The following is a 26,066-nucleotide window of genomic DNA, read 5'->3' on the forward strand; positions in this document are numbered from 1 at the left end:
TACGACGTCTAACTATAGTTTTTTATACCTTCAGTGAAACTCTTTACAAGTCAAATCATAACTTCACTCTTTGGATTTCAAGCAATCGAAATTCTACATATTATTTTGCGTAACTCGTCCATCGATGATTTCGTTACGTCTGCACTTTAAAAATAGTGTCTACTTTGTGACGTGGACGAATGATTATTATATTCATTAATCACGTATCACTTTAAATCTTTCACCGTTACGGGTGCACCGCGGTGGCTAGACGAAAAAATGATACAATTACACATAACGTAGTATACCGCGGTATATGTCGTACTGTCTTCGAAATTATATACAATATTTTTACATTACATGTATTGTAATATAAAAATATATAATGGAGGAATAAAATTTAATGTTATACTATATTTATTACACAAAATCATTTACTTTTCACATAATAACGTGTGTATATATATATTTATACACATACAAACATACTATATATATATAAATATATGTATATAATATATTGTAATAATTAATTATTTAATAATAATAATAATTATAATAATGATATTTCGTTTATGTCTACAGATGATAATAGTATCGCCACGTGTCCGACACGATGATACATTATCATTATTAATATTTAATATTACACATGAGCCTTTTTTTTTCCCCGTCGTCCGACGACAGTGGCCGCAGGCTGCAGCTAATAGCTATTCGTAACGCCATCGCATCGCTGGCCGCGACCGTCGTCGTGCGCACGTTTATTATTCTATTATTATTATATTATCGCTATGTTTACTCGTCGTAGTACTCGTCCGCGTACTCGTAGACGGGTCGCATTGGCCTCCGGTTAGCCGCCGGTACCGCCCTCACGTTTTTGTTGCTGTACTGCGCGCGAGGTTGGTCCACGGGCTGCTGCTGCTGCTGCTGCGGAGATCTGTACCTGTGCGGCCCGGCCATCACTTGCCGGACGCTGACCCTCTGTGACTGCCGTTGCGGCTGCTGGTAGACCGCGGGTTCTTCTTCTCCGTCGTCCACGACCGCAGCGGCCATGGCTGGTGACCGGACTTTGCCCGGTTTCTGAGGCCTGACCAAGAACGGACCGGACGCGCGTTGTTTGGTCGCCGCGGCGATGGACTTCCGCGTGGCCGCGGCCGGTAGTTCGTCCTCGTAGTCGTCCGCCGCCGCTGACGCAGTCACGGCCGGCCTCATGCGCGCCGCGACCGGTAGCGGCTGTGCCGGGGCCAGCACTTTATTATTGGCTTTGGGTCGCGCGGCCGTAACCGACGTCGGCCGCCGGCCGCTGCGATCCACCGTGTCGTAATCGACCGTCGTCACCACGGACGTCCGAGCGGTCGCTTTGGCCGGCTTTACTGGTGGCTCGGGTTTGACAACGGCCGCGGGCTTGATGGCTACCGGCGCTTCCGGTTCTAATGCGTACTCGTCTTCGGCCATCTCTTCCTCTTCATCGTCGTAATACTCGACTGGTTCTTCGATCACCGGCCGTTGCAGCTCCTTGGCGCCTTTGGATGCCACGGACTTTGCAGGCGGAGCTTCGGTGGTGGTGGTGGTGGTGGTGGTAGTGGTTGTCGTGGTCGTAGTCGAGGGGGTCGTGGACGGCGAAGCAGCGGCCACTGGCTGTTGGCCCGTTTTTGACGCGGAAGTGTAATCGTACCGCTCCCGTTCGGTGATCGGCACCGGCCGACGGATCTTTGGTGGAGCCCTAGGCTTGTCGTACACCGATCCTATTTGGTTCGACACGTTTTTCGTCACTACCGTAGCCTGCTGCTGCTGCTGCTGCTGCTGCTGCGGCTGTTGCTGCGGCGATTGGTACTGCTGTTGCTGTTGCTGTGGTTGTTTTTGATGCTGTTGCTGGTGCTGCTGTCCTCTGTTTTGTTTGAAATTACCGTTTGGCTGCGCATCCGATTCGGAAGAACTGCTCTCCTGGTAATCCGCTTCCAGATCCGTCGGCTTGTAGTCTGAAACGTTAAACTCAATTAACACCGGAAGGTTGTGTTTTTGTGTAATACAAATAGGCAAAATCTTAACAGGACACCATTCGTCTTTCGAATTTATGTTTTGTTTATATAAGATAACTCACTCGTCTAACACTTATGTACTGGTACACGTTCACCGATTATTTTATTTTAATTGCAGTTGTACTATCGAGAAAACATGTAACCGATTGAAATATCGAGAAACCTTTGATTATATATTCTTGATTAATAAACACATAGAATACGTAAGGGTATAATGGACTCCCACATTTCCGAGGATAATTAAAAAAAAAAAGGTTAGGTTTATTATGTAACAAAAAAATTAAACATTAATAAAAGAAAAAGGTTTTTTTTTGTTATTTTTTTAAAAATGATACCGTCCAAATGATAGCCTTAACGAGCTATGTACGTATGATGTTGTTCTCGAAAGTTTTCCATCACTCTAGCTAACATATCAAGTAGAATAACGACGATTTCTTGTTAGATAGCCTCCTTTAATTCTTCAATGATTCTAGGTTGACGTATGAACATTTAAGGTACTCCCATAAGAAATCATCACATGGGCTCAAATCGGGAGAGCGAGAAGGCTATGTAACATTATTACAAAATTTTACAAAATGGCGTAAGAACGACGGGGCCGTATGAGTTGTAGCTCCATTTGGTTGAAATTATAAGTCATTATTAATATCTCATTCTTCCATTTTCGGATGTAAAAAGTTTTCCAACATCTCGCATTACCGATTGGAAATTACAATAATAATTAACGCCACCATCTTCAAAAAAAATTAAGCCCCACTATGCTTACTGAGGATAAAGCACAATAAACTATGACTAGGAATGTGAAAAAGTCATTTTAAACATTGATCTAGAACTATTGAAGAACTGAAAAAAGCTGTTCGTCAAGAAATTGAGGTGATTCCACTCGATATGCTAACTAGAGTGATGGAAAACTTACAAGAACGACTTCATATATGCATTGCTCGTCAATGCCGCTATTTGGACGATATAGTTTTTAAAAAATAACAAAAAAAAATCTTATACTTCAAACTTTCTATTTGTACAATTTTTTTTTCTTATCACGTACCCCCCATTTTTCAATTGCGTTTTGTTTGAAATTTCTATAGTTTTTCAATTGGTTGTGTTGTGACTGCACTGCACCGAAAGGATGCACTCATCGTATGACGTATATACGCATAGAAGATTGTACTTCGAATATGTACAACGCATATCCTGCGGTACACGGCATTTACTTGTTATAACAAAAACGTACTACATGTACATAATACATTATTGTAATACTTTTATACGGACAGAGCGTGAAAGACTTTCGATATATTATTAAAACGGTTTTAGATCACCGAATAACATTTTCTACGGCGAATGGGAGGGACACATTATTAATAATTTATATATAGGAAACGAGTTTGAGTTTTCAATCTTCTCTTACGCCTAAACATTTTTAAGAGAAATCATGCATTTCATTATGCCGTGTGGATTTGTAATTTTATTATGTCAATTTGAAACTATTCGCTACAAATACAACTCTATTAGTCAGATAAATTTTTTTTATGACCTTGCATCGAAAATGTTCAAGTGTACGCAATAGTATAATTTATTCATATAATATATAGACAACACTGACTTTCAAATCGATTCGTACGACAATTATACGTTTTTATATTATTAAAAATAGAAATATAAAGGTATATATTAAATTATGGATATTGTACGTTTCACAATTTTTTTTTTTAAATTAAATCCTCATTAGGCCAGGTCATTAGATAACAACTATTTTGATTTTTTTCTACGTAACTCATAAGACTTTTTAAAAAACAAATGTTTTTTTCAAATTAATTCAGTTTCCAGCGAAATGTATGTATAACGACAGACAGCGTCTTTAAAAATGTTTGTGTATGTGTATCTTGTACAATATACAGGCAGGTAATAGAAAATTATTAAAAATATTAAAAAGAATAAAATTTAAAAAGTAAAATAAAATTAATAAAACACTCACGACGACTACTCACTTGTGTCAATGAACATAGTATTCGCGCGTGATATTTAATTTAACTACATTGCATATTGTTATTAATGCGTTCGAAAACATCTCATTGGACATGTTTGTAATAGCGACAGGCTTGTTATGTTATAGCGTGTTATACAATAGGGGAATAATAATAATTCGACGCGTCGATATCCGCGGTGGGTTTTAATCACGTTACAACAGTTAGAAACATCATTACAATAGGTTCTGTACGTTGTATAATTTTACATTTTGTATTTCATTTCAGTAAAATAATACCATCAAATATGTATTGTACTAATATACTAACTAGATCTATCTATTGAAGAATTTCAAATAACTCGTCAACCTATCGGTTTTGCACGCTCACCGTCAAACTGTTTAGTTTCTTTAAAGTTTTAAGTTTTTTAATTGCACGCGATGAGTATATATAAATAAAGGCATATTAATATTATCGTATCGCTGGTTGTACATATAATAGTAAATAGTCCAAAAAATACCTAAAAGACGAAACCAAAAACGAAAATGCAGGTTACCTGTTCTGCACATTATATACAGCTACAAGTCGTGTGTATACAAGCGGGACGATTGCCACTTTGAGGATTACCCGTGATTCAATAATGATATTTATAACAAAACACTCACTGTTGAACCTAGAATGTTTCCTGATGGGTTTTTTTGCTACCGGCATGTGTTCGACGCTGTCGTCGTAGTAATCCTGTTGGTCGTCATAGTCGTCTACATAATAATACTCATACACGGGCCTACGTCTTCTGTATGTGGGCCTGCGTTTCCGGCCCTGAGCGAATCCGGGTGGCATGGCCCTTCGTCCTTCATACGGCATTTGCTGCTGCTGTTGTGGTTGCTGCTGATACTGCGGGTAGAACGGCTGTTGTTGCTGTTGTTGTGGCTGGTAAAACTGCTGTTGTTGCGGAGGTGGTGGAGCAGGAGTTGTCGATGTGGACGTAGTGGTCGTCGATAGTGTCGTCGTCTCGGCCGCTTTGTACAACGCTTCATTTCTGCACATTGTTATTGTATATTACAGTATATTCGTACGAAATGTTAGTTTTTAATAAGTATTAAATAAATAAATAAGTAAGTAAATGAATAAAGCTAATGAGCATAGGCGGAATTTGGAGGGGCGCAAGGGGGCAGTTGTTTCTCAAGAAAAAATATTAAGGAGGCAAACTTATCATTTTGCTCCCCTTCTTAGTTAAAAATTATTTAAACAATTTTTAATTTTTATAAAATATTTATGTTAAAAATAACGTTTGTACAATTATATAAAAAAATTATTAATAATGTAATAGTGTAAAAATGTATGATATATACATAAGTTGAATGTGAGTCGATTTTTAAATTGATTAGTAAACTGTGATTTAGGAAGGCTGCTCTTTAACAAATCAAACCTAAAAAAATATTACAGGCGTTTAGATAGAATACAAGGGGTTGTACATCACAAGCCGATGAAAGAGTATTAACTTTAGAGAACTCATGATTGATGAGATCGTAACAGACAAAGGAGTTTATCAAAAGCCACTAAAAATCTTGATGGCCTGTTGATATTGAGTTGTACCTACATTAATCTTTCATAATGATATGTATAAAAAAAATTATTCTTTTTAGTATGATTAAACTGTGGTATTTTTGGTCTTACACGTTTTCTTAATAAAATAAGTATATACAAAAAAAAAAAAAAAATAATAACAATAAAAAAAACGTATACATGTATATTTAAGAAATTCATATACGCAGACCACACATAATAATTCGACGTCTCATAGTTCATAATTTAACCACAGTACGATAAATAGTTCGATACTATGCAACATACAATACTATGTACGTATAATATTAAAACGTTCATGTGGGATGTACGTCCGACGCAGTGGTCGTCGCGGTTATGATACGATGATATAACTATTGTAAATACGTAATTATCATAAATTACCTGTTGAAGTACTTGGCCGAATTTGGACAATCCACCTGGGACACGAAATGGCAAATGAATGTCTTTTGATCGAAAGCGGTGTAGTTGGCGCACAGGAAGTCGAACCTCGTGCCGAACAGACAATGATGGTAGAGCTGCAGTGACGCATATTTCAACAAAACAGTATTAGGATCAGATATAATATTGTTTGTGACATTTAACAAAATATATAATTGTTGTACATCGACACATCGATATTATTGTTTTTCCGTTGAAACAACTAGCTTCCCATTACATCCGATAAGGTTTTTAATATGGACCACTATATTCTTCTATCCCCCGGTCATTTAATCAGACGATAGTTATTTATAAATTGTACAATTCGTATTGGTACATTTATAACAGATTTGTCAAATAAGTTTACGCCGGCTTTGCAGCCAAAGATGGAAAAAAATAGTCCGTTCCGAGAGAAGTTTACCAGAGCTCAACGAAAACATGAACGCGTTAAAGTACGTGCACATTTCGCACTCGCTTGAAAATTGTTTCACACGCTATTATTTGATAGGGTAACATTTTAGGGAAGAGGGAAATCATGATACATATTTGTATTTTCTGCCTCGTCCGAGAGGTGAAAATAAGATATTTTAATTTTTTCTGATAAGCTCCAACACTCCTAACTCCTACTACTCTCAAGACTCAATAATAACGTCATCGTCGGTTCATGGTACAACGCACAGAATCGATAATTTACCTGACATTTATGGGGCACGCTAGCATAAAATCCATCGTGCAACCCGTCGCATTTGAATTCGATCTCCTCGGGCACCGAGTTCAAGAACGGATATTCTGACAAGTTGTACCCGTTGAGTTCTCTGGGCAGATTTGGGTCGTGCACGTAGTCGATCTGCGGTATGCCCGTCAACGTGGGCTTGGTAGTCGTAGTCACGTTCAGTTCGACAATTTGTTCCCCATTTTCGTCCAACTCAACCGCTGCTTCATCCAGGTCCTGCACAGGTTCGTGCACAAAAACGCATATAATTATACACTTGGACGAGTTGTACACGTTAAAAGCGATCCCGTTTTTGGACCACTAAGTGTTAACGGTTAAATATCATAACCAGGGTTCATAACTTATAGCATTTACATTTTTTTTTTTGAGAAGTCCTAGAAATATCTAAATGAGCTATATATTTGTTTTAGATAACTAAGAAGCTAAATGCGAAATTTTATGTTGTATATTTTTGCATATTTCAAAGTATAAGTGTTATTTTTTTTTTTATTATTTATTTTACTTTTTTAAGTCTTTTTCAGTTTTTTAGCATTTAAAATATTTTTTCTTAATGATTAAAGTAATTATAGTAGTATTAATTTTTATATTTGTAATTAATTCATGTTAATTAACTAATTTTTCTTCTTTTGGTTTAAATTATGTACAGGTATTTATTTGTACATATAGCGACGCGATCGGAATTTTAATAATAGGAGTTTACATTTTTTTTTATACATGATATGTTTTTTTTTAATAAGTGAAAATTGTGTTTTTTCACATGATACATTTTTTTTGTATTTTTAGTGCATGTTTAAGCGCTTATATGAATATTTTTAAGAGCATTTTATACCGCTTATAACTACTTTTTTTAGAGCTATAAGTTATGAGCTCTGATTATAACATTATAATCATAATATGGACAACTCGCAGTTACCGTTTGAAAATCAATTGTTTTTATTTTTAATTTTTAATTTTTTTTACATTTTACACTCTTATGCAAAATAAGAGTAATATCTATGCTGTAAACTGCAGATATATAAGTACGATGACAACAACATGGATCAACACCGAATTAATTAATTTGTTACACTGATCATGAATAGCATGAACGTAATATAAAATTTCTGTGAATCACATAATGAATATTATAGAATAAAGTGCGTACAATTTTGAACCTTTAAAAACGAACCCATGAGGTTTGCTTTGGGTTTAGTAGAAAACGAGTAAAATTAATTGAATCAATGTGCATCGTAATAAATCATTGTTTACTGAATATTACAAGCCTTTACAAGTTAATACAAGGTAACGGTAGAATCTCAAATGTTTAAGTTCCAAGTGGAGCAAATTTGAATTACTAATAATTTTAAAGGTTTTTGAGTGAGGAAAAATTGCAAAGAAAATTATTTTTATTGGACTTTATATAAACATTTTATTTTCGATTATGTCAAGAGTAAAGTATACTTATACCTTATAAGGTCCAAATAATCATTAGTTTAGTCAAATTAAACTGTAGACTATAGTAGATTAATATGTAGGTATATAAATATGTTTAAATGTTCTATCAAATATAATATTTAGGGTATTTTTGTTAAAATATATTTTAAAGTAGTAATAATATACTCATAACATGATATCATTAGACTAGATTTCCATATGCACTTTTTTTTAAACGGAATTAAAATTGTTAAAATTTTTCATAGGTTAAATAATTCATCCAGATAAGGCAAGTTACACGCCTATCACAACAATAGGTTGTTTTTAAATAGATAATGATTACGTTTCATTGCTTAACTATAAGCACGACTATACTGCCGAATATGATTTCGAGTTTTTTTTTTTTTATTCTAATGGCGTCTATCTGAAGAACCTCGACATTTCTAAATAGACACTATATACGCACCGAATTTTTTTTGTCTGCTTTCGTTCTTGCTTGAAGTACAACAGCCGACCCTCGTAGTGCATCTAAATCTGCTACAAATATGGACCATGTTAGTAAACCTGTAATTAAAATACATGAATGTCATTAATTAAACTTCATTGTATATCATGTTTTACAAATATGACAATCAAGATGGCTTTCTATATTTTCATTGGATATGTTTGTTTGAATACTTTAAAAATAATGAAATTATAACATAAAAATTGATAAACAAAGTTTTTATCCAACAATAATCACACCTTTCTTGCGACACATGTAAATGCAACCCGGTACGGGTCCTCAAGGACCACGAAAGTCATGACCAATCCAATCCAAAAAAAAAAAAAACATCAAGGTCTTTCGTGTTTATTTATAAATTAATATGTGTAAGCAGTATAACAAAGGATGTTAAATTTAGTTATTTAATTTTAAAAATTAACGATTATTAATAAAATTCTAATTTTAATTATTGAATTTACTTTAATTTTTTCTAATTGTGTATTGTGCAAAGTAATATTACCTTTTTGTTTTTCCGAAAAAATGATCCCATCCTTAATTTTAGTTTTATATCCATGCTTAAATATAACATAGTAACAGAAAAGTAGTTTTATTGAATTCCAAATTATTTAATGATTGATTATGATGTGGTTTGATTTATTTATACACAGAGTGCTTTTCGACGATTTGCTAGTTTACAGTAAATAAAGACAATGAAATTATATAGTTTTATACCTCATTTAAATAGCTAATCAATGAATGATACATTGTATGTATTCAAACACCTGTATAGATAAAATCATCTGTTTGTTGATACGATACACAAATTAAAATGTTTCAATTAATTTAAATTATATAATCATTTCAAATGACTTTTACTTAGAGACAGAGATAGAGACAGATAGAAGCAAGTATAAGTTGTGGTAATGAGCCTTGATGGCCTTTAAAACCGAAAAAAAAGAAAAAAAATGTCTTATTTAGTTTTCAAGACATATTTGACTTTTAAAATTGAGGAAGTATAACACGTAAAATGATTGTAGACATAATTATCGAATTGTGCAGATCAGAGCCATGCCGTTAATATTTAGCGCCCAGGGCAAAATGAAAAATATTCACCCTCTATTTATCATTAATCATAATGCATTACATTCCTGTTTAATTTAACTATTTTTTTTTTTTTTTTTATAACGTATTTTGAACATTAATTTGACAAAAAACTAAAGCTGAATGTAATTGTAATTATTAAACAAAATAGTTAGGTATTACTCCGTTATAGTGACTAATTATTATTATTACTCGAACACAGTCGGAAATTTGTTCAGAAAAAATTTGTAATGGTCCAAAATAATTACAAAAACGAAATAATCTTTATCGTATATTTTATTTATGTAAAAGTTTAAAATATTATAAAAAAAAAAATTTGGTGCCCCTCTAAATCATGTTCCCGGGGCTTATTCTACCTGCCCCCCCCCCCACATGGGGGCATGGCTCTGGTACAGATTAATAATAATGTAATGTAATACATTATATATACATGATGTAGCTCAAACAATTATGATGAATGCATTTTAAATATTAGATTGATAACGATATTTCGATTTCACTGAATCATTTTTCATACATTATTCGGACAGCCAATTTTAGTTTCTCTAAACTGTATAACACATTATTACATCTCAGTGTCTGCAAGTTATTGTATAATATTGATAAAATCGTATGTGCCAATAAATCGACATAATTGTAAACATAATAGTAATCACAATAAGTAATCATCAATATTTGTGCTGTAATCTGCAATGATCGAATTTATGGTTACTAAACAATAAAAATAACTATAAACCCTGCAGAATATTATACAAATAGATATTTTTTAATTATCTACCGTAACGTAAAATTATTTATAATTTTGGAAAATTACTGATCTTTTTTACATAATAGCTAGTTTTAGTTTTATTAGCTAATTTTTAGTTATTTATAATAGTTTAACCATTTTCAATTATATCAAGACTTATAGAATTATTAATATCTATAATTATATATTAAGCTTTTAAAGTTAGTATTCACAAATTCACAAAGCACAAAATTCAAAACAAAAAACTATTAGTATTCAAAAGTTTTAATATACGTTCATTGGCTACTGCTAATAATAATACCAATTATAAAAATTATATCATAGTAATAACATCGGTCCACTCCAAAACTAATGTTCTCAATATATATATATATATATATCTTAATATGCCGATACTGTGGTTAATCAGTCAGCTCAATTTATACTGCAGTGAATTATTGTGATATAAGAAACATATATTTAATAAATTTAAACGAAAACAATAAGAAATATAGAGAATTATTTTATATTTTTATTTAAATTTATGTATTGATTCAAAACATTATATGGAAAAAATCTCGAAGTACTAATTTGGGTGTTAGTTGGGTTTAATACTTCCTAATCACCCCCTCTCCTAGTTTTGCCAATAACGGATTATAAGAGAAATAATCGAAAAAGAACCTAATTATACGGTTCTCGATGGAGTTTAATTAAGCATTTGATGCGAATAAAATATATAATATAGTGCAACAGTGGTAAATGTTTTCGATTGTTGATATTTAATGTTATTTATTTATTTTATTTATTCGATATTTTAATTTATACGATAGTGTATTGCAACGAATCAGTTTTAAAAAATTTGTATGCTCTTGACTGGGAAACGCCTAAACACTCATACATACTTGCTCATTTCACGGGATATATCAGTGTGTTTCTTGGACTACCGCGACAGTAATATTGCGACATAAGCACACGTCAATAAACGTGTAATTATAATAGGTAGATACCAAAAAACTCTGTTCAGGCAACAGTGACGTAACTCTTTTATATGTTTAAAAAGGACTGAAAAGGACGACACTGAAAGAATAAAAACATGTACGCGTCACAGGTTTGAAATATTTTTTTACTAAAAAATGATCATAACAAAACAATTACTATAGCTATTTTTATCACAAAAAAATTATAAAGAAAATATTTATCCTTGATTCTCAATCAAAGTGAATGCACTTGATATGCCAAATGTGTGCGCATATTATACGAGTAGCACGTATACAAATTATAATACTCCTCAAATAGTTATAATATTTTTTTTCCTCATACGTTAAGAAGACTTTATACCATTGCCTGAAGTAACTCGAGCAGTAGAAATATATTGCTTGAAGGAAAAAAAACGAATACCATTACACTATAATATGTATAATATATTTTCGAACATTAACCATTTTTTCAACAACAAGCACATTCAATTTTTCAAATATTTCACCCAATTCACTAATATTAACATACTTCAAAAGTTAAAACGTGTTATTTATTTTTAAGTTAGTATTTTTATATTGGCAAAAGTAATAAATTGATATGTTGTATCTGCTTTGGGTAATCATTTTTTTCAAGATGATATCAAAGTATATGAGTATGATAAATTATCAAATTTTTAAATTTTTGTTTAATGAACGAAACCATATAAACACTATACATGTATTTTTTACTTTTTTATTTTTACTTGTAATTTATTAGTAAAAAATTAATAAAAAGTAAATCAAACTCTATTTTTATGATACTACGATAATGGACAGTAACTATAAAATAAGTTCGAAATTCCTTAGTGAATGCCATACAAATATTCATAAACATTATTCAAATTCCTTTAATTCATCAATTATAAACACATTTTTAAGATAATCTTCGTCAATATTTTACGCGTATACATTTGTTATTGAATGTCATAATAGCCATATATAAATGTTAAAAATAATAATATTCTTGGGTGTCTATTTCCACGATATGTTACTTGGTGACAAGTTAAATAATTGAATGAAACAAAAAATTTAAGAGTAATTGAAACCACAACTATTTCGGTACCTACGAAGATGTAACCTTATTTTGATGTTGGTATTAAAACTCGGCATTTGGTGTTTGATTGTTTCCGAATTATTTATTCTTGTATTGATTAGTATCTAATTAATACGTTTCTTTTATTATTTTCACTTTGTACAAATCTTGCCAAATAGTATCTGTAAACACTTATTGATTTGTAACGTCAGCGGAAAGTTTCTAATCAATTGACTTTCATAAGGTGATCGATAAATTCATGTAACCATGGATGTTTACTATGTACACTGTATGAGTGTATTATTGGCATTAGTATTAAATTATTGTATTGACAGTACGAAACTAAAACATTAAACAAATCAATGAACGATTTAATATATTTAAACTGTTGTAAAATAAGCGATAAGCTTTTATCATGATTTGTTTTTACATTTTTAAACTCTTTCATTTCAACTCTTTTTCATTAAGCCGCACCAACTTGAGACTGATAAGCAAAATTAAACTAAACGATTTTTATACATAAATCTTAAAAAGTATGGTAAAAATAGTTGCAATTACTAAATGTATAGTTAATAATTTAAAAAAAAGAATCAACATTTTTTTTAAAAACGACTAAATTTCATGATCGGCATAAATTAATGGTAAATAGAATAATTAATAATTAATTAATAATTAATAATTAATCAAAAAGTATGATCTTTAAAGATGATAAATTTATAAAGAAATTATCAATTCAGATTTGAGTTATTATATAAATTTAGTAATAGAGAATAACAAAATTGTATTAACATGTTATATTTTTAAATTCTTAAAGTAACAACGGAGGCAATTAATAAATCAATTATTTCAATCCGGTGTACATACTTCTATTACATTATAAACGATTAATATAAAATATTCATTATTTTAGTGTTAGCATTTAAATTAACAAATACATAGTTATTTTTAAAATGTAAATATTTTCAAGCTATTAGAACATACATTGTTTAATTATATAGAAATACATATTTAGAGGTCTTAGGAAATAGTAATTTACATTGATTAATCAAGATTCGAGTATCATAAAGAACCACATCTTAAATAGTAGTTATCAAACCTGATTTGAATCGTTTTTTAATAAATTATATACATAAAAAATGCATTATGTTTAATACGAATTCTTTTGTACGATTTTTGTTGTTAATAAAAGCCTGGCTCGCTTTGTAAAATATAAATAAAAAAGTTTTTCAAGGACACTTTTTTTTAATTTTAAGTAATGGAAAATTTTTTATCTCATTGGTGCATAAATATAAAATACAAAATATTATAATACATATTCCCATACATCTATAAATAAATATAAATATAATGTACTATGTACTATATAGGAGTAAATATTACGTATACGACGTGAAGTTTTTTAACGATATTTTGCAACATGTCATTTTATATTACAATTTTTATAAATGTCTCATACTCAATATACTCTTATATAGTGTAACGTAATATAATTAAATTTCTACTTTTATGTATCAGAGTAACATCAACCTTTTATATATTTTTCTGCCGCATTAAGTTCTAAAGTAAATCAATCAAAATTTATTAATTATGACATTTTTAACTTTCCATAATCTATTTGTAACTTATTTATATAACTATTGAAATTAACTACCCAGCTAATAAATAAATATATAATACATGCAGATGCCAACTACAATAATTTTTATGCGTTAACATGGATCAGTTGATTTAAAACTATTTATAAAATTATTATATTTACTTGTTATTCAAATTAATGTTAAGGTTCGGTTTAGCCCATTACAAATTTTTGTATTATTGTTTTAATTTTTCCCGGAGGATTTTATAAAATATGTTTTTCGGGTAAATTCGTGTAAATGCAAGGCAGTTAAATAAATCGCTTATGACTCCATAGACTGTATAATATACCAACTCTACACACACGAACGAGGACAATAGCCTACGGTGTCTATGTGATTGCGTCAACCTGTTCATAATGTAGCTCATAGTCACGAACGTATTTGTTTGTGATTTATAAACCAGATCATTGATTACAAACATATGATATGTAAATTTAACCAATGACCATAATATGATATAATAATTAGTTACCGGTAAAATACTAGTTAAAAATAACTACAGACTTTAAAGTTAGTTAATATCTGTCTATGCAAAAAAAAATATTTTTTTAATATTATATAACAAAATGTTTATAAAAAATTTAAACATCAACCATAAGATTGATATTATAGGGACCTACATATTCAGCGCAGTTCTCTTCTTTGTCTCGACAAGTATAAAATGTAATAATCGAGATAGAGAAAACTCGATATTGCTCAAGATATATACCATTTGATTCCCACTTTTCAGTTAGGTACAAAAAATAACTTCAAAACAGACAACGCCCTCGAATGACTTTCACAATCATACCAATACGTTTTTCAAGGTTCTTCCTATTAGTGAGATGTATACTGAGGCCTTTAAGAAATATGATACATTTAAAATGCACCGAAAAACCATAATTACCATTTGGTAAGTTGTTACGGAACGATTGCAACTTTAATCCCTTATAATTATCGACAGATATTTGTATGTACAATATAACTCTTCATAATAAATAAATCCACTCAAATGTCATTGATTAATAATTTTTGGTACTTAATAATAATTTTTATAATTTTAATTTTCCTAAACAATTATAGTCTAATATAGTTGAGTTTTATTCAACGTGTTTAATAAAATTACCATTAAAATGTATTCAACAATATTTACGCATTATTACATAAATTATACATGTATACAAAAATAATGCATTTAAAATAATAATATATTTTTAAATTAACTTACATATTGTCAGCTTACAAATGAATATAATTTTGAGACGTCTCATTTCAGTCTGAAACAAATATAAAAAAATTAATTAATAAATCTTATCATCGGATAGAATAATACATTTCATTGTATGTGAGTAAGCATGAATCAAAATAATATATAATACAAATTGAAATTCTATTTCCTTTTAACAAAACATTATTTTAATTTATAATATCAACTTTATAAATAAAAGTATAGAAGAAAGACTCATTAAAAAAAATAATATTAAAAACAAAGGATCAAAATATAAATCATCATCTATAAGCATTACTTTTAATTTATATATATATATATATATCAACTATAAATCATTAAATATTCTCTCATGAGTAGATAGATAAATGAAAAAATGTTGTTTATTTAACATTCAATACCTTGTATATGTAATAACGATTTAAATAAACAATTAAATATTGATATTTAAGAGTAAGAAATTTCTGTTCAATAGGGAAAAAATTGTTAATCATTATCCGAGGAATCAAATCAAATCGCTGAATAACTAAAATACTTATAATCACAATTAAATACAATGTATTAATTACAAAAACGCATAGTATTCTTCGGAGAAGAAACATCAAAATATTACCGTTGAAACTTGTACGTAGGTAAGGTTCACCAAGTGGATTTTTCGAACTCGTTCAACCTACGCGTTGATAAAAATAGCACTGTCATCATCGATAATATTGATAATAAATTATGTTACCATGCTACCAGATCATGAGATTACCACCCAAAAATGTGGACTAAACGCATATATTAATTAAAACACCATTTCCATTTCAAAACGGAACGAAAACACTATTACAATACCATTATTGTCATTGATGGTTCAAACCACTGCACAAACCTATACTAGTATGCCAATACTTAATTAGACGGTATATATTATGGTAATAGTATTAGTTAAATGCCGAAGAACGTTATTACGTCTGCCCACCGCAAATTACGCCAGTCCAGACGCACATAAACGCAGTACATAACAATGTAGTACACATGATCGTTAGACGATCATTAGTTGTGTCTGTGTAATATTTTATCTATGAAAAAACCCCTAGAAGTTCAAAAAACGTTTTTGTAGCGTTCAAAATCGTCAACTGAAACTATATGTATAATATTCAGATCGCGCACTAATGAGCACATGAGATATATGACGCTAACAATGGCCAGAGACATGCCGTGGGGGGGCCTAGGGAGCATACACCCCGGGCGCATAGCTTCAAGGGGTGCCAAAAATTTATAAAATTATGATTTATGATTAATTATAAATAAAATAGGGGGCAAATATTTTTAATTTTGTCCTGAGCACCAAATCTAAAAGACACAGCTCTGACAATGGCCAAAATCACAAAACCAAAATTATATATGTAATAAGGACCCGTTTTAATCAATGTAGTCGAAAAACCTGTTTCTATATTATCATATTATGTTATTATTATTGCATTTGCAATATACTTGGGTGTGACCATTACAACCTTGACTAGTCTGACCGCATATAAGAGAGCAACGTGTATATACTATATATTCGTACATAATATTATATCGGAATCGAACAAGGAGCAACGGAGAAAGAATGTTTTTGTGAGAAAAAGAGAAGGCGAAAAACGCTACCAGTTTCGAGCACACGCAGTTGCCGTCATCGTAGCCCAATTACCACATTTTTACAATACACGGGTGGACCCGTTGTATATGTGTGTACTTATATGTGTGTTTTTGTGTGTGTGTGTGTGTGTGTGTGTGTGTGTGCGCGTGACTTTAATCTCTTTTTGTGAAACATGCGTACATACAGCGCCAGTGAATGTGTGTGTATGTGATTGAGCGCAATCGTGAATTATATGTATGCGTGCGTTGTGTGCATATTATATATTATATATTATTATTATTATTGTAGTGACGTAGTGACCACGACGTTATGGTCCATTACAGAAAATTTGAACGGTTTTTCGCTAGTTATTATGAAATTGATGTCTATTGCGATAATTACCTGTGTACATAATACGCGTTCGCGTTGTCGTTTGACGGATTCCAATATTTTATTATAAAGGTTCCGAAACGAATTTCTAGTCGTACGAAACGGGTTATACCTTGCAATGCAGTGCAGTGCTTGCACGAGCATCGAGATGTATAATATTTCTCTAACTATAGTCGATTACATTTCTGGTATTAACTGCATTTATTTGTAGGATGCATTTGAAAACAAAGATAAATCATTACATTTTAAAAACAGTTCTAAACACAAGATAAAATATAGCTTATCCATATAACATATATTTTAGTTATGGTTAGTAAATTATGGTTAATGGTTATATTCTTAAACACAATACTTGCACATGATCAATAGTCAAGCCATAAGACATAAAATCACTAATTTTTCATCAAAAGAAATACAAAGAACATGGTGGTTGCGGAGAAAATTCAACATTGTTTTCATGTTTTTATTTTCAATTTTACCACATGCTTTGGACAATTTTGAAAAAAATCGAAAAATAAATGGTTTTGAATATCTGTTTGCTGTGTAAAAAGCAGTTTCTGGGTAAACATGTTCATATGTTATTCATTAACCCGAAGGTAGTATTATCGGATATATTAAACATCATTATAAACCCTAAGCTAATACTTTTCTTATTTTGCTTTTCTCAAAATCTTAAACGATAATATCCATAACAAACGAAAAAAAATTCCGTACTCTAAAGTGTTTAGTGTGTAAAATTATACTACGGTATAGTTTTATCCAGCGACCAAGGTTAAAATGGTATATTGGTACATAAGCAAAAAAATTGCACTCGTCACTGATAATTATTAATATTCATGGAATAATAGTATTTCATATTTGGTGGAAAACCTTCGGTTAAAAGTACATACGTTCACATACCCAATAATTTAATCAATAAACCATAGATCTTAATAATGAATTAATAAATTTAATTATTAACAGTATTTTTCGGAGTGATAAAAATTATTTACGACGAACACTCAACTCATTGTATAAGAAAAAAAAATGATTTATTAATTTGTAAATATTTATAACTACATTATTGAAAAAGTGTAGCGATCTTGTAAAAATAGGTTTTTATTTATTAAATACGTTATACAAAATATATAATTATTAATTATCAAATATAATTATATTACTATAATTATTAATTTACTCATCAATTTAATGGTAATTTAAGAGTTTATACATTTTGTTCTAAACAGGTCTCCCAATCTTCCGTAACACTAATTGCTTCATCTAAAATTAACAAATGCTTTACATTCATGATTATTCTAAAAACTAATCTTATTTCACAGGGACGTCCGCAGCAATAGCTCAGAGGGAGCAAAAAAAAATTTTAAATATTAGCTATGAGAAAATTTACCACTGCATCTTTCATCTACCCATATTTCATAATAATCATTAGTATTATAATAAAAATCAAGACGAATTTATTATGTATAAAACTTCACTATTAGTTAAAAAAAACATAATAAAATATAACCGATTTAAGTCGGGACCGGCTTTATGTAAAAAAAAACTTTTAATTTTGTAGCTAACATGAAAAAGTTTAGGATAGCAATGTATCACACTGGCCTCTCTCTGGGCGTCCCTATCATTTCATACTGACCCAAAATTATTTATGTACCAATGTAACGTATGTATCACGATACATACGTTACATTGGTACATAATAATATAGTTATAATAATAAAAATAATAATAATAATTTAGGTACTGTCATTACTTAATTGTTGGTACTGTATTATCATCCATCCTGATCTACAAGCGCAAAACAAATACAATATACATTCTTACAATTTGCAAACGATTAGACGCTTATAAATTAATCTGAATGCATAAAACTAGGGTTCGGGAATTTTTGCATTTGCATATTCTTTAATAATGACTGTAAAATAATCTGAGTACGACATACATTTGTTTTATGATATAACGAACTGCAATCTGAATTACACAAATTTGCTGTTTTTTAGGCAAAATGCATATTAGACAGATTTTTAAAATTTAATAGTTATTTATAGCACATTTAATCATTTTTATGTTTTATGTAAAGACAATTTAGTCTAAAAGTTAGTTTTTTATGATTTTAACCTCTTTTTCATTATAGGAGAAAATTATGAAGAAAATTCAACCATACAAAGTGCCTAGTATTATAGTACTTATAGAGTTATTCTTGTCAATAAATAACTAAAAAAAAATGTCTGCATTAAAATTTAAAAAATTTAATTAAAAAAAATTAAATTAATGTTTTAAAAAAATTAGTTACATATTTCAGTTAAGTGCATATATCCTAAAATTTGTGTACAATAAATCCCGAACCCTATGTATAACATAATAATGTCGAAATGGAAAATTTGACAACATTGTTTATTTCTTTTATTATTCAAAACGACATTAAACACGTAATAAGCATTTCATTTCATTGAGCTAACACATTTCAGTTATTATAACTATTCGAACATTATTATTATCTTTTAATAATTTGTAATTTTCTGTAATGTTTATGACAAAGGCAAAATAAAAAAAATAAAAAATTAATAATTTATATTAATATATACGTATATGCCATGAACTAAATCTTAGTAAAGATATAAGTACATATATTTTGAATTTTTTTCATGCAGTATCATTCTATTACTTCTACTCTACTACTTTCGAAATATACCTATACGTAATTATAATGCATTTAATTTATTTATTTTTATTAATTTAGGTGAAAGAAAACTTTTCTAATTTTATCGAAATACTGTATATATTGTATGAATATTAAATATTTTTGATATCAAAATATTTTAAAAATATACGCAGATACAGTAAATATTTAAAATTAAATTAGGTATGGTTAAAAATATTTTTTTAAACATAATTGCTACGTCAAAACTACTTAATAATCCCAAGTAATTGATTTAACCTTTATTGTTATGGTTATTTTTAAAATTATGAACTATCGACACAGAGTGCACCCTATGGTCTTTATTATGAATTATATACAGCACACAGTAGTAACTACAGAGGTTTGTTATTGACAAAAAATATGTTTACACTCGTCAAAGTTAATGTACCTGCGGTTTACTCTGTGCAAGATGAAAATTATACTTTGAACATGGCGATCATAATAGTCCTAACGATTTGTGATAATCTACACATAATCAAAAGGCACTTTCACATTTTTCACACGACAGTAACTTGATTAGTCATAAAGTTACATTTAATTAATAATAAATAGTAATACATGTGAAAAGGCAGATACATAAATATTATTAAACTGAGTTCATTTTTTTTTTTACATTTTTAACATTTTAATGGAACGTCATGTCTTTCGATCAATTAATATCTATAAAATTATGAATAAAAATTAATTTTGAGCGTATACAGTTAATTATAACATATTAAATGGATATGAACAATATTTATTATTATGCCACTATGTTTATTTATGAACTCATTAACCACGTGTATGTAAAAGAAAGTGAGAACGCTTTCAATATTTTAAAGTTATACAAACACTAAACAACATTCTTCGCATCCTCAACGTATCAATTAAAATGTACATGCACATAATATATGAATCGTCTATATAAAATAATTACAAGACATCCATTCGTCATAATTAGTCAACTTCTTAGCTATGGGTGCGTTTCATCAATTCCAGAAGATAATGTTCCATGTGCGTATTACCTTACAAAACCATAAAACATATACTCGTTGATTTCCGTACAATATATAATACAATATATAACTATATAAATATATCATGTATTATATTTATATACCTCTACTGACACTACATACACCTACATAGAATATATGTTTATGCATGAATATTGAACATACACACCTTTTTTTTATCATTAATTTTATAATAATGTATGATAGTAATTTTCACTTCTTTGCCTTTCTGTCGGTTTCAGATACAGTTTTGATATAATCATATTTTACTATTTAATTTAAAACAAAAGACTTTCACATTTTAGTTTATGATATCAAATAATAAAATGTCAGCAATTTTCAAATGTTAATATCTATATTTTCATTTGATAACCAATACTTTTTACTGTAATTTTTAAAAATTATTAATTTATAACATATATGTACCAAATAACAACAATGAAACATATTAACTTGCAATGAAAAATAATTACTGAACGTATAATATAAATGTAATACTTTGATAAGATAATGTAATACATATAACTATACGGTAATATAAGAAGAATGAGTATTATTTATCATATGCAAAGTTTCACTTTAAATATATTTTTAAATGCACTGATTACGACTTAATTAAAATCCCAGAATTCACATACATGTAACATCATAATACATTTTACAATTAACAAAATTATGCAAATCCTTAATATATTTTGACTTAAATAATATCATTGATAATATAATAGACTATTGTATAATCAATGATACTAGGTATTCAATACTAGCTTTTCATATTTCAAACTTGTAAAATTTGTAAATTTTAACCTAGACATCGGAGAAAATTTCGGGGAGGGGGGGATTACAACCCCTTAACCCCCTCTGCGTGCGCTACCGATTGAACTTCAATAAAACATTTAGTTGTTGTATACAAACGACGTTTAAACTAAAACATCATAATAACATTTATTTATTTTTCACATAAAATATTAGAAATTGGTTTATGACGATTTCGTGAATTAAAAAAAGAAATCATTCGAGAATTTAAAATTATTTTTCAATTTAACATATACTTTGTTGGTACAATACATTAAAAACTATAATCGTTGATGATTTCTATAAATCCGATATTCTAGAAATTGTAATTATAATTTATATGTATGATTCGAAATGTTACTAATCATTTATATTCACATGTAGTATTAGATTGAAATAATTAATATAAAAAAAAATATGTGCCTATTTTAACAATTTCGGTTCGTAATTAATTCATTAAATTAAAACTTTAGAAAAACGGTTTTTTTTTTATTAATGAAAAATTAAATTTGTTAAAACATGACGTTATTATTTTTTTAATTTAATAGCACGAGAAATTTTAGATTCCAAGTAAAAATATATAGGTGACCACAAACTTCACGAATCGATGAAGATCCTTAAAAAATATGGTTACACTTTCACACACATGTGAGTATATAACACGAGTATATATAAATATACTATATACTTGTTATGCTTAATACTTAAGCAGATATAATATGTATTATTAAACAATAATATAACATCTTTATAATATATTATATAAACGAGAAATCGTATTATTACTCATTACCGGATCCGAGCTATTTAAATTCATAAAACACTTAATATAAAATATGTATAACTGTACTAATAATTTATAATAATATATAAAATGCATGTATTACTGTAATACAGTAAATTATTTTTTTAAACATATAATACTGTACTTAATTAGCTAATCAATTTTGAGTAATTAAAAAAATGATTATACCTTCAACTATTAAAATTTCTAATGATATAATACTTTTTGACCAATCCAGCATTTTCGTCAATGTTTTTTACATTCGTTAAAATCTTCACTATTACAAATAATTTTTTTAATTGTCTGTATTACAATACATGTCAATATATTTATTTTTTTCAAAATTCTATTTGTTATTAGTATTTCAACATAAGTATTCAATGAGTTGTTATAAAATATATATTTAAATAATACATTGCACTATTATGTAAAATAATTGTGGATGTAAAGTTGTTGTTTTTTTTTTTTTAAATTCATAATTTTTTAAATCGGGGTTTCATAATATTTTTCTCTTCTCTTTTGTATAAGTACTTATCTATACAGAAATTTTTAAATAAAAAATATAATATTATAATAGGGAAGATAGAACCAATAAAATTTTCGGTAATTTTTTTTACCTATCGAATTATACTATTAGACGTGATAATACATTTAATATATGGAGGTATATGGATAATTCTATTTTTAATGACAGTTATACGAATAAGACAGCTTTAAAAACAATATTTTCTTAGTGAACTTTGATGTTATGACACATAAATTTATTTTTTCGTAACATTTCATGGAATTATTGACGTTAAACCGAAAACGTTGAGTAGGAAGACCATGGGTGGTTCCGTCGACAATAACGACATGCAACAGTAGATGGTGAGGCTGTAAACGCAAATGTTGTTGTCATTCTAAACATAAATACATCTGTATATCTATTACTATGTATATATTTGCTTATTTTTAGTTAAGAAGTGCGGTGGCATTGAGAAAGTATTATTGTTATTATTATTTTTTTTTTTAAACGAAAGTGGTGTATATTATACACATATACGTTGCCGCGAGATGATTACATCAGGACCGCTGAACAATAGTGTTACGCGTCAGCTATCACGCGTGCCATTCTGGTCTTATATCGGAATAATTCCATATAGTTCGCACTCGACGTATGTGTGTATGAGTATATATGCGGTAAAGAGTGTGCACACATATACGTATACATGTGTGTATATATAAATACATATATATATATATATATATATATATATATACAGTGGTAGTGTGTGTACAGGACTGGAGGACAAAACTTTCACTGTGAACTGATTTTTCTCTCTCTTATTCTCTGTCTATCCGTACTCTTTCTCTAGCCCCTTCCTCTCTTCCTCTCTACATTATTTGTTCTCTCTCACTCACTCACTATACATTTTGGTACCTCGTAAAGATGCCCGTATAACTGAATCCACATAACATTATGTACTAGGTATATAAATTGCACGTCATGTTCTATACGCAAAAGATTATACGCACTGGACTCATCCGAGATGATATTTAGATGAAACCACAATTTCTTTTGAGAACCATAACATCATGCGTAACGAGTCAAATATTTATTTACGTATAATGAGCTGTTATCTATATACATTAGGATTATAAAACATGCTCGGTATAATGATTGTAATTTTACAAATAAATGTGCAACACATAATATAGCCGATATGGTAAAACACTAAACATAATTAACTTATATAATAAAAAAAATAATAATTTATTTAAACAAATAGTTACATACAACGATAATAATAGTAATAACTAATAATATGTTTGCAAACTCCCCTTTAAGCATAATAATTGAGCTGAGGGTAGGTAAGTTTGAGTTAATATAAATTAATTAATTTCTTACATGTAACTTAAGAATATATAGATTTCAAAAATTCAATATTTTAACGTTTTCTTTTCAATGCAGTAACATAAATATTGTAATCTGTGCAAGTAATACATTTATTGTTTTAACTGAAATGTATTTTTATATTTAAGGCGGTTTATTAAATAATTTTACAATTCAATAGTAAATGCTAAAGTTTCATCGTGACATTTAACTTCTTAGAAAATTGTTTTCTATTCGTGATAATTTTAATAAATCTAATGAAAGGAAATGTATTTTCACCTGTTTCTAACAGGTATTGTATTTTATAATAAATTATATTTTTAACAATTGTCAAGCTGAAATAAATAAATAGAAGTAATGTTCAAATTATAATACCAACGATGATGTACCAATCTCTAAATTTCTAAGACTCCATTACTTCAATACCTTTGCGTTTAAACAAATATTTTTCTAGTAAATATATGATCAACAAATTATGTATTATACAGCTATAATTATTCCTTACGAAAATTAGATTTCACATGGTTGTAGGAATCGAAGTCTGGCAACATCATATAGAATTGGTAATAGAAAAAATCTACATAAACGCTCCTAAACTTCTTATTTTTACATTACAAATGCTTTAGCTATTTTAACATAATGGTTTAGTATTTTCTAATCTTTATCAGCAAGCATAACATGAATACATGATTTAACAGATATAGTCACTCCACCCACCGAGACTCCAATACTAAACAGTATCTATAATATTATATCAGTTCAAATATAGCTTACAGCCAAGTTATCATTAAACAACACTTTTTATACACATTTAAAAAATATTTCACCATAGTACAAACTTCATTCGAATAAAACACGAATATATACTAATAATTAGGGATCACTTTCTATGGATTTTTATTTCACTGTGTACATGAATATAAAACATACAATTATTAAAATTTGAGTATAAGTTGTGATGATGTAACTCTCAAAAAACCTGGTTACATTTTCTTTAGTGCTACAGTAGTCACTCGATAATTCAAAATTCAGGGGACTGAGCTAAAAATTCGATTTATAAAGGTTTTCAATTTATCGAGTGTCCGAATAATCGAAGGAAAAAAATTAATTCGAATTAAAGAGAGGTGAAAAATTATATGTTATATTACATTTATTAATTTACATTAATTTATTATATATAATATATATTATATTTTTAATTTGTTAAGTAACATTTATTTATTATATTATTATATTTTACATTTTAAAGAAATCTGTTCTTTTTTTTTGTGTTAAATTGTTGGCCACAATCTGATCCATAACGTTATTTAACTTACTGATAGCATTGAAAATTGTATCGCATCCTTTTTCGTCCATTTCAGAATGCTCGAAAATTTTTCGCAATTTTGACATAAATATGGTAAAATGATACGATTAAAGTCCAGATTAGGTAGGTAAGGTACGATAAAATTTATAAACTACGATAATATTTAATTGCCATCGTTATAAATTTCATTGCGAGCACGTCAAATAGATATACATATGAATATACTTCATACATATGAACATACGTATAACCGCGTTAAAGCAAATTCGAATTATAATAATT

At 29.1% G+C, this 26,066-nt stretch overlaps 1 protein-coding gene across 1 annotated transcript in view; it reads right to left on the reverse strand.

Annotated features, from left to right (window-relative positions):
* Positions 1-474: 474 nt before the first annotated feature.
* The window catches only part of LOC112692522 (myb-like protein K), a 36,290-nt gene continuing 10,698 nt past the window's right edge, over positions 475-26,066 (reverse strand). The window contains exons 2-7 of the mRNA XM_025567207.1: positions 15,338-15,386; positions 8,599-8,696; positions 6,681-6,935; positions 5,951-6,084; positions 4,645-5,018; positions 475-1,958 (exon numbers count right to left, since the gene is read on the reverse strand). Of these exons, the coding sequence (XP_025422992.1) occupies positions 775-1,958; positions 4,645-5,018; positions 5,951-6,084; positions 6,681-6,935; positions 8,599-8,696; positions 15,338-15,380 (2,088 nt within the window). The 5' untranslated portion in view covers positions 15,381-15,386 and the 3' untranslated portion in view covers positions 475-774. The remainder of the gene's footprint in view (positions 1,959-4,644; positions 5,019-5,950; positions 6,085-6,680; positions 6,936-8,598; positions 8,697-15,337; positions 15,387-26,066) is intronic.

Source organism: Sipha flava, unplaced genomic scaffold, assembly GCF_003268045.1.
Source record: "Sipha flava isolate LNK unplaced genomic scaffold, YSA_version1 74_pilon_pilon, whole genome shotgun sequence".
In the NCBI taxonomy this organism is placed as follows: Eukaryota; Metazoa; Arthropoda; class Insecta; order Hemiptera; family Aphididae; genus Sipha; species Sipha flava.